The 11,867-nt window shown below is 27.7% G+C and overlaps 1 protein-coding gene across 1 annotated transcript in view; it reads right to left on the reverse strand.

Annotated features, from left to right (window-relative positions):
- Positions 1 to 4,664, reverse strand: part of LOC107462998 (beta-glucosidase 12) — a 13,661-nt gene extending 8,997 nt beyond the window's left edge. The window contains exons 1-5 of the mRNA XM_016081688.3: positions 4,496 to 4,664; positions 4,297 to 4,366; positions 3,626 to 3,684; positions 3,138 to 3,213; positions 95 to 172 (exon numbers count right to left, since the gene is read on the reverse strand). Coding sequence (XP_015937174.1) covers positions 95 to 172; positions 3,138 to 3,213; positions 3,626 to 3,684; positions 4,297 to 4,366; positions 4,496 to 4,630 — 418 coding nt within the window. The 5' untranslated portion in view covers positions 4,631 to 4,664. The remainder of the gene's footprint in view (positions 1 to 94; positions 173 to 3,137; positions 3,214 to 3,625; positions 3,685 to 4,296; positions 4,367 to 4,495) is intronic.
- Positions 4,665 to 11,867: the final 7,203 nt, after the last annotated feature.

Below are 11,867 nucleotides of genomic sequence, written 5' to 3' on the forward strand. Positions count from 1 at the left end.
AGGAAAAAAAAAAAAAAAATGGTTTGTTAGTTGGAAGAAATTAATTAATATACTTGGTTAGATATGCATGCTAGAAAGAAAGAAAGCAAAAGACCATTGGCTAGAAGTTGGTTGATGAGATTGTTGTAATATGTTATGCCTTCTCTGTTCACACCTCTCTTTAGGTTTCCACCTAAACAAAGTACATGACCAATTTTGTATCATATTTATAATTTACAACAATTCAAGGGTCATAAAACATATAGTATTGAACATATATATTAAGAATAATTGGTTATAATAGTTTCTCAAACTTTGCCAATTATTAGTCAAACTAATCTTCTAAATTTTCACTCGATCAAATTAGTGTCCACATTTTTCAACATCAATAATTTTTTTTGTCTGAGTTGTAGTAGTTTCAAACCCTCATTTAACATTTTTGTGGCTTGCAATTTTTAAAAGAAAAGTATACGTTACCAAGAGAGAGTCTGCCAACTATTACCAATACGTGATAAATTAGGATTAAACCATGATTAACTTAGATGTGGCTTTATTTAGTAGATGGGCTTCATATCCAGCCCAACTCAAATTGGCAGATTTTGGCAAATAAAAAGTTGGTAACGTAGCACTACTGATTCTTAAATCATCATTTTATTGATTTGTTGCTTTTGTTTATTCTTTCATTTTTTTTCATGTTTCTCATCAATACACTCACTTTAAGAAGAGACCATTGTTTTTGTTCATAATAATATTACGGAATTATAAAATTTTTTAAAACTGCTAGGCTTATTCTTAGTATTATAAATTATTGTAGAAAAAAATTGCATATTCAAAGGACCACTTTTATAGAAAAATTGTGGGACAAAAGTCTCCATCAGCCAAAGAGACCAGACTCTTGTAAACTAAAAAAGAAAATCAAATGAAAATTTTAGTTATTCTTTTTTATATAAGAATCTTATTGACTTATTTAATTTATTATCATGCGAAAGAATTTAGTTTTTTTGTTAATAATTAATTTTAATATTTATTATTTAAAAAATAAAAGAATTTAATATGTATAAGTTTATATTTATTATTTAAAAATAATATTATATATAATAAGATATTAGTATAAAAAAATTATATTAATAGTTATGAAATTAACTTTTTTTTTATGAAACAATTATTAAATCTTAATTCTAGTCATATTATTGCTATTCTCTCCAAATTATATGTAATAAATATTCAAAATAAGAAAAGAGAAAATATAAATTAAAAACAAAGATAAAGAATGAAAATTTAAAACTAAATAAAAAAAATTAAAAAATATGCATATAATAATTATATTTTTTATGTGAATAATATTATGAGATTATTTTTTAATTATATTTTATTACAAATTTAATATATCTCTTATAATGTTATTAATTTATTTTAATTATAATATTTTATTAATTTTATTTTGTATAGTGTAAAGGATAGAAAGAGATAGAAAATGACAAAGAAATGAGCGAGAAAGATAGAGAAAAAGAGAGATGAAGGAAACTCATTAATCTTAGAAAAAAAGATTTCATTTTAATTGTAACGATGAAAGAGTATTAGTTCCATAATATATTTTAGTTGTCAAATTAATAATATAAATTTATAGGTATATATAAAGTGCCCGAGTAGGAAGGATAGAGAAAAATAGAAAAAAAAAATAGGAAAGGAGAAAGAGGAGTAAAGAAAAAGAAGGAGAAAGAAAGTTCATTAATTTTTAAGAGAATTCATTTTAATTATAATAAAAGTGTGTCATGTGATTAATTTTTTAGTTGTCAAATTAATAATATAATAATATAAAATAAATAAAAATATAGATATATTTCAATCAATTTTAATTTTTATTTTCGTTCGATTTCAATTACAAGTAAAAAAAGTCATGTTATAAGAGAAAGTCAAGCAATGAAATAATTTTTTAATTTAAAAAATATTTTAATTATAATAAAAAAATATATAACATATTTTAATTACAAAATTAATAATAGATGATGGATTGAACAATGTATTTTTCCACTTCTTACATTTCATTGGTTTTCTTATTCCCTTTCATTTTAATTATTTTCGTGATTCAAGTAGAGAAAAAACTATATTTTGGAGAATTAAAAAAAAATGTAGTTTTGTGAAGATTTTAAAATTATTTTTAATGTGTATTGAAGATTTGCGATATTTTAAAATCTTACAATAGATTTAAAATAAAGTCATAATTTGTGAGAGTTTAAGAGTATGAATGAGTAAAAATTAATAGAGCATGGATAAAACAATTGAGTAGAGATAATAAAAGCAATCAATTTTAAAAAGTTTTAGAAGATTGATTTGATTAAATAAATTTAAAAGAGAAATTTTTATTAACAAATAAAATTTGAAGGATAATTAAACAATTTACTCTATATGTTAGTTATATATATATATATTCATTTAACAATTATATTTATTCATTCAGACATAAAAACTACCATCATTTATTTGTAAATGTGTATTGTACTATTGTATAATATTGTCTTTATTTAGATCCAGACAAGTCATTAACATTTTATCTTTTAATTTCTCTTTAATAATTTTCCCACTATATTTTTCCTTTGAATTCAATAAGGGAATTAATGTTTTTCAACAACAAAAAATTTCAAACTTAATTATTCAATTTCATCCAATTTTTAATTAGCTCTTATATCAAATAATAAAAATTTTCAATTAGATCTTTGTTAATTAATTTTTATTAAAAGTTATGAAATGTTTTTAGAATATTCGTTTTTGTGTTTGATGTAAAATAAATTATAGAATATTTTAGAAGCACATGTTCTAAAATTATTGTATCTTTTTATGAAAAATAACTAAAAAGAACCTGAATAATTTTTTATTATTTAGTACAAATCTAACTACAAATTTCTAAACCGTAAGTTAAATATTTAATAAAATTATAAAGACTAATAAAATAATTAAACAAAATTTTAAATATAATTATTATTTAGACAACAAGATATAGATTATATCAGGAGAAAGAAATGATATAAAAAGTTTGATGATAAGATAAAATTATTTTATAATATTACTTCATGGAAATTCTTTGTTTTTCTCCTTTTTTATTTTTATCTTAATAAGATGTGGAGTAAAATAATAAATGAAGATGAAAAATTCCTCCTCACCAGGTAGAACCCTAGACCATGAGATTGAGAATCTGTATGCATCAAATCCAATGTCTTTCATTATACCAACATCTTCCTACCAATACCAAGTTATTTACTTAAACACTTAATGAGAGTATAGTGGCCATTAAACCTCATTTATAATATAAATAAAAAAGTAAATTACACAAATAAAATAATTTCAATTTAAAATTACATAGATATTTTAAATTAAAATTGGTTATATGATATATTTTAAATACTTTTATATAACTTGATTTACTACTTGTACAGTACATATATGATAAATCGAATCAACATATAAATAACATAAATTAAATTAATTTAATTCGATTTATACAAAAATATTCAAAAAATAACTAATAACTAATTCTGATTTAACACATCTGTATAATTTTAACTTGGAATAATTTTATTTATGTAATTGATGCTAAATAAAAATAAAAATATTTATATAAATGCTAAATAAATTAAGTGATGAGAATTACCTTGTAGCGATGGTAAGAATCAACTGCAAGCACTCCACTACTCTGGTCTTTTATCTTTTCTGATGAAATATTTAGACATGAGGAAGGTATTTTTAATTGTTTACTTTTAGAGCCACAATTTAACTACAAACTAATACCTGAAATTTTATATTTTCAATGCATTAAATTTATAAAAGATTCAAAAATTAAAAAACACTATTCATAAATACCCTAATAATAGGACAGATAGTATCGACATAACATATAGGTTACTCTTATAATACAAAGAATAAAATTTGTCTACTCCCATCAAGGAAAAAAGAATAATACGATAAAATTTGGGGTTTTTTTATATTTAAATTAAATAAATATAAAATTTACAAAAATGTATAAAATATAGTGTAATTATTCCCTCAGTATTCGAAATATGGCCAATTGTATATTTATGTAATTACGTTGTAGTTTTGTAAATTTTATATCTATTTAATTTAAATTAAAAAATTCCTAAATTTTGATAAAATGATTTTTTTAAATTAATGGATGGTGATGTTAATCACCATTATTGTTAAGGTAAAATTAATTAATTAATCCAAGCTTAATTAACAATACTCGATTCATATATAGGCCATCTCTCATTTTTTTTTCCCGAATAAATTTTAATAGGATTAAAAAATATTTAATTATTTATTTACCTGGATATCTTTGAGTAAAGGTATCCCATATACTTGGTCCTCTGCCCCCTTCATTTGCTGCACCTTCATACTTAATTTAATAATAAGTCACATGAGAAATTAAATAGATAATTAGTGACTCAAAATTATTTGTTACTTTTCCACAAAAAAAAAAATGTATATTAGCAAAATATATATAATAGCTAATCAAAACATAAACCTGGTACGAAGAGGAGGCTGTCCCAAATAAGAAATGATCTGGAAAATTAGAACGGTTAAGAGAATCCACTAATTCAACAAGCACAACAAGAAACATTATGAGAGAAATAATAAACCCCTTCTTATTTTGTCTCATGATTTCAATTAATCTCTATAATGACTCTTGACATGAATTTTTTGTAAAATGATCCACCATTATATAGGCAACCAAATCATCACATTATTTTATATATAATAATAATAATAATAATTTACAATAAATGATTTAATCATAATAAATAAAGAAGCTCCAACTTCTATATAATCTATATATATCTTGTAAGGTCCAATTAGTAGAGGGAAAAATTAAAGATTGGAACTAGTAGTTAAGCTACCATATATCTATTTCACTTGGTCTTTTGTCATGTTCTTTCTTCTCATTTGTGTGTTTAGGTGGACAAGCTTGCTTTGAAAGGCCATATGCTGTAAAACACTTTTTCATTGATCTCAAAAGCTTATATAAATACGAATAATATTCTAAATTAGTTTTCAAAGATTTTTAATTAAATTTAAAATATTTTATATTTTTAAAGATTTGTTATGTGAAGATGAAATTAAGATGTGAATATATGTTATATTAAATAATTTATTTCGATATATTAGATGAGTAATATACTAATATTATATAACTAGAAAATATTATTAATTTTAGCTAGTGCTTTACTAATAATAATTTATACTTATAGTTATAGAAATTTTGNTACTAAAAGTTTATCCTAAATTTTTTTATATTAAATTATTTAATAAGTTTTTGTTATTATTTTTATATAAACAATTATTATCTTTATATAAAAATATATATCATCATATAAATAATTATTTAAAGTATTAGCCCCACAAAATATCTTATCACCGACTTTACTTAAATTCGATTTGGGCACGGATACCGAATCACACAAATAAATGAAATAATAGACAATAAGAAAAGGGGTTGTTGTCTTTACAAGAATGGTAAAAGTACAAATTTCATTTAGAAATAATTACAATTTAATTAATAAATCAAATTAAATTTAAAGAGCGAATGCAGAAATAAAACCTATTGTGACCCTCCCTGGTCCATGACGACAATGTAGAAGAAAAGTTAATATTCAAATTGTTCCTCGTAAGATTGCGTGAGTCAATTTGATTTTTGAAAAATATAGAATGAATATTTAATTTGGTTTCTAACAATTATTTTAAAAAGATTACGAGGCTTTAAAACGAAAAAAAAGTATTTAACTCAGTTTTAATTTTTATTTTTATAGGACTGGTTAATCTTTATACACAAAAAAAGGCTAATCAGTGATTACTACAAAGGTGTGCCACCTAAAAAACAAATTAGGATACATGAAGAAACAAGGTTCACTCAGCAGTGGCGGAGCTTGAAACGAAATTTTGGGGGGCCAGATAGAAGATAATTGTCAAAATATTTTTGATATGGACCTATTTAAGATAAACTCGTCTAACCTCATCTCTCTGATTTGGGTGATATTGCCAAATTTAAAGCTATTTTCAGGGTATCGTTCTAAAGAATTAAGGTCAAACTCATCAGATACAACTCTTTAAACTTTTGAAAGTTGGATCTTACTTTCTTCGTGATTAATTAAAGTAGAAGAACTATCTACATGTGTTGATATTGTAAAAGTTATATGTTTTCCTTCTTGAATATTAACCTTCCTCTTAAAAAATGCATCATCAACTCTTTGATTTTTTATGATTATTTTATATAAAAATTTAAATATATATCCGATAAAATATGTAAAAAAAAATTAGAATATAATATCAAAACTTATTGAATATTCTAATATTTTTTATCATAAAAAAATTAAATTAAATAAACAGTAAAATATAAAATAATATTAAATTACATAAATAAAAAATATCTAATTTTTTATATTTTAACTCAAAGGTAGAGAGGGAGTGTTGCTTATTGAATATAGAACTGCGAAATGCGAATACACTCAATTCAGTCCAAATTCGATATGTTTTGAATGCTTAAAACTAAAAATTATTGTGCAATAAAAGCAAAAGATGAAGATTGAACTTTGGTATTTTAAGTCATAATAAAATATTTGAGCCAACTAAACTATTTTTTTATTTTTTGAAAAAGTATTACTAATTTTTTTAATAAAAATTTGGGGGGCCGTGGCCACCCCTTGTCTGAACTAAGCTCCGCCACTGTCACTCAGTGATTATTTGTTTAAAATAAATAAAGTTGTAGATTTTTTGGAAAGCGTTAGGGTTACGATCAATGACTCGGACCATGTGGAAGCAATTCTGAATGATTTACATGAAGAATAAACCTTATTCATTACAACTATTACGAACAGATCCAATCTATATCAGTGGAAGAATTTGAAGCTCTACTCATAACACATGAAGTGTTTAGGTACCAGAATTAATAGAGACTAAATAATACAATTAAAATTTAGAGACAAAAAATAAATGAAACTAAATAAAAATTTAGATGATAGTTAAAATAATATAACTAAGTTGTGAAATTACAATCTCACAGTACATAGAAAAGTTTATAATATTCTTTTACATATTATGAAAATTTATGTAAAGGATTACATATATAAAAAATTTTATTATTTTTTTTTCTAAATTTGACTAACTAATTCTAAGTAAAACATGACATACATTAGCAAATGGTTTAACTACTTATATATAGTATTTTGTGGAGGTGCATATAGTTTACAAGTTGATCAAGTTGAGCATAAATTACACATTATGAACTATTTGCACAAATTGTACGTGTAACACCTACCATACAGAGTCTTACGCTTAAGTCGTAAAGCAGATGTGGCAAGGTATTACGACCTCTAAAAGAAAAGGATATGTACATAGATATAGTTGGATGAAATCATATCTAGGAGCCTTGAAGAACAAGCTAAACAAAACGATAAACAAAAAATCGTGACACACTCGCATGGATATTCGTAAAACGGACAGGTAAAATCGAAAGATAACTGAAAACATATATACATATCAAAGTTCCAAAACTCGGATAGCAAGCTCCAGACTTGACCTGCGAAGCTAAGGCCGGCCAGAGTATATAATTATGTATATATACAACCCAAAATAAAACTCCAACCACAAAATAAACCCCTGTATCTCCAAGTCGACCTCTAGGAGGGACAAAACACAAAATATACATGCGGAGATTCTATAAACATATATACATAGCCTAAAACAAAATATGACAGTCCAAAAGATAGTTCTTCGCTCGTAAGGATGATACCCAGACGCTCAACGAGGTATCTCTCGACCTGCATCTGAAAAAATAACAACATAGTATGGGATGAGAACCAGAGGTTCTCAGTATGGTAAAGGTGCCCACATAGTTAATATAAAAGGTCCCGTGAAAGCCGGAGGCATTCCTAGAACTCCGACACTCAGAATCATTCTTAAGGAAAATAAACTAAACCAAAAGTTAGGTAAGTATCTAAGGTATTCTAGTTCTGAAACTAACTTTAACCTAATACTTCACGTTCTGTCTCCTCCAATCCTCCGAATCACTGGTGGAACAACCCTCTCCCCTCACACTTTCGTCAGGAGGGATTTCTCAGAAAACATACACATACAGTTCAAGCAAGGAAAACACAAATAGAGAAGCATTTACAGCAAGTAGAACAAGTAGTGGATAAGCAGAATTAAACAGTTAAGCAAACCAAAACAATGCACACTCAAGCAAACAAACAAATGCATATGATGTATGCCTGTCCTATGGCTGATGAGTCTCATCTGTCGGTTATACAGCCAACCCGACAAGTCCTGGTAGTTAACCATTGAACAGTCTCTTTGTGTGCGCATCCCCAAGCTCAATAATATTCCATGGAGTCAAACTCCAAGCTCAAATATAATATTCCATGGAGTCACACTCCAAGCTCAATAATATTCATGGAGTTACACTCCAAGCTCAATGATATAGTATTCCATGGAGTTAAACTCCAAGCTCAATAATATAGTATTCCATGGAGTTAAACTTCAAGCTCAAATATAATATTCAATATTCATATTTATATGCATGCTCATGGGGGAATCTGGGGAAAGTGCTCGGTCACATCTTGCGACAGAGGGTCAACAAATAGTCTCAAATACACAAGCCACATAATAATCTCTTTTCCTTTTAAAATATTACCTCAAATCAAAACTCCAATTCTTAAAGAAATTTTGGCAATATCTCCTCTAAGACTCAAATTTCTGCCACCCTTTAAGAGTCCCAACTATCAAACCAAACACCTCTCAGTCACTCAAATCATTTCCAGTAACAAATTATTTCATAATCAAACAAATACCAATATTAAATCTTTTTCCAAACCGACCAACTTCAACAGCAAATTATTGACAACAGTTAAACCTCACATTTTATACCATATACACAATCCATCAATTATTCACTCAGTTCATTCCTATCTTAAGGTCTTCTAGCCTAAGTTTTCACGTGACATTAAACATTAACTACGAGAAACCAAAACCATACCTTCGTACGAAATCAAAATATTCAAAGCTCAGGAGAAGCTTTCTGAGTGAGCTATCAAAGAAGAAAATGTTCAGAATCGTCTGTGCCTCCTAAAACTCCCGTTGGCCAAATCCAAAGGAAAGAGGAGCTACGTCACTGTCAACTTCCACTAATCAAAAATGGTACCAACGTGTAGAAGAGGAGGTTACGAATACTCTTATCGGATTAGATTTTTGATTGGAGTTACGAATTTCAAGAAATTGAAGCCGGAAATTTAGACTTATACTAGAAGAAAGCTAAGAATGAATTATAATAGCATAATATTATATTACAAAACTTAATATTATATGTATATGTATATATAACGATAATGATAATATATATATACACACATGTAACCTAATGCATAATGATAATAATAATATAGGAAAGTTTTCAAATGATCCAGTCACTTTTATTGGTTCACTAAAGATCTAGGTACGGTAAGGTAACAGGTTTTAAATTTGTCTTGTAGCACGCTGTGTAATATCGTTAATATCCCTGAAATAAAGTGAAAAGTCACTATAGGAACAGTACTATGTGATCAGCTTAAAGGAAAAAAATAGCCAAGTTGCATTTGAGCCAGCTGCTTAATGATTTGGCGCTGTTGGGCCTTATGTGAATTTTTTTATTCAGTGAGGCAATGGGCCTAACATGTGCAACATTTAAGGAATCAGCGCTGACATAAAATTTGAGAATGTTTTGTTTAGTGTGGGCCTTTAAGAAGTCTTTATTGGCACTGTTGTAGTAATAATGGGTTTAGTGATATAGTTAGGGAAAGTAAGTGAAGCCCGTTATAGATATGACACATGGAGGGTTGGTGGGAAAAGTTGATATTGTGTTATAGGTATGTAATTCAAAACGTGGTCGTTTTGAAAACCCGAAGTTCCGAAGGTGATGTTGCTGGCCTCACCCCCTAGTGTCTCTCAGTTGCATTTATGTCTTACTTGACACTGGCTCCAGAACGTTTGTGACGTCTATGTCGGCGGCTATCGGTGTCGCATGCAGCTATTGGCGGCTCCAACAGATTGCTTTCTTCTGACGGCGTGATCCCCCGTTTGTCAGTGAAGGTCGTCATTCGCTGCGGCCGAGTGAAAGTGGGCGAGGTAGGTCGTCAGCGTCGGAGGGTCAGTCGCTCCCTTCCTGCGGTCAATTTCCTGCCAACGACATTCGAGAAATCCAACAAGGCATCGTTTGGGTGTTGGTTGTTGCTATCTTGTGGCCTCCACTGTCAGTTCAATAGGTCATATACTCCGGCCGTCAGGTGGTTCCGATCCAAGTGAGGGTCCTATGTGGAAGTCTTTGTTACTTAGTATCGATTGTCAATCCTGTGTCTTGAATTGGTGGGTGAATGTTTAATTTGTCGAAGGCGTAATGACATGTCGTAGTTGAATTGGGTAATTTTTGTTGTGGTTGAACAGTAGCATAAATGAAGGTGTTGTTGAAAATTGTAAAGATCTGATTTTGTTTCCATGAAATAAAATAGTGAAACTTACAAAGCCCAATCAATCTCTATGCTTGTCAAAAAAAACAAAGGCCCATGCCTTTTAGTCCAAAAAAAATCCCTGACTACTGCGGCTCTACTTGTCAGCCGAGCACACAGTTGCGGCTACATATATTCACAACACATACGATATCTGCCCTTTATGTCAATATCCCAATTGCTTTTCAGGTCAAGCTTTGAACAGGTATAAGGAACAAAATAGACTATTCTACTACGATTTTAGCGCGTAATAATTACAACAAATCTAAACCGTTAAAATTTTTAACTATTTATCTCTACGGTCCTGCAGGCTGGATCTTTGGTGAACCAATAAAGATGGCTGGACCATTTGAAAACTTTCCAATAATATATATGTAACCTAATGCAAAGTATAAATAACCTTTTATTTTTTATGCTTTATAGTTAATAATAGTAATAATAATACTAGCAATAGATTATAAAATTAGTTCAATTACTGATAATAAAAATAATTTTTCTAAAAATAAGGAATTCTAATTTTATAAAATAAATTATAATTTATTTATATTTATATTTTTAAAACTGAAGGTCGCTACAGTACAAGTGTGTATTAGCTAGAATCTTTTTTCACATTCATCTTTATCAAGTTATATGACAAATTGATAAATATCAATTTAATTTTATAACTCATTTTTTAACTAAGTCAATGATTGCAACTAAGCTAGCTTATCTTCAAGTTACAATTTTTTACTAAAACTTTGACTATATTTAAGTTGGACAACTTGCAAAGTAACTTCATGAGTTTTCCAACTTGATAAGAACATACTTAATTCTAGACCAAGCTTGAGTTCTACAATGTTCTTTAATCTTCTACAAACATCAATTTGATCCACTTGCAACTTCTAACCTTTTTTTGTTGGTTTTAAACAAAAAAAAATTGCTTCTTTTTTTTCATAATCTTCCACTTAAAATTCTTCTTTTGGTGTAATCATATTGCTTATATTTTTAATAGGTCAAGAAAAGATTTGTACCAATCAAATTTATCTGTATTGATTGATTTTATAATGATATCTGCAAGATTGTTGTTGGTGTGAATTTTCTGCATATCTGTTTTTTTTCTCCACTACTTCACGAACAAAATGATATTGAACATCTATGTGCTTTGTTCTTGAGTGAAAGATTGGATTCCTTACAATGTGCAAGACACTCTGGCTGTCACAAAATATTAGAATCATATCATTGTGTCCTAGTTCTTCCATTAATCTTTGCACCTAAATTGCTTCCTTACAAAATTGTATGGTTGCCATATATTTAGCTTCTGTAGTTGATAATGCTCTAAATGCTTGTAATTTTCATAACCAGCTTACTGCACCTCCTCCAAGTGTAAAC

This window comes from Arachis duranensis, chromosome 8, assembly GCF_000817695.3.
Source record: "Arachis duranensis cultivar V14167 chromosome 8, aradu.V14167.gnm2.J7QH, whole genome shotgun sequence".
NCBI classification, from domain to species: domain Eukaryota; kingdom Viridiplantae; phylum Streptophyta; class Magnoliopsida; order Fabales; family Fabaceae; genus Arachis; species Arachis duranensis.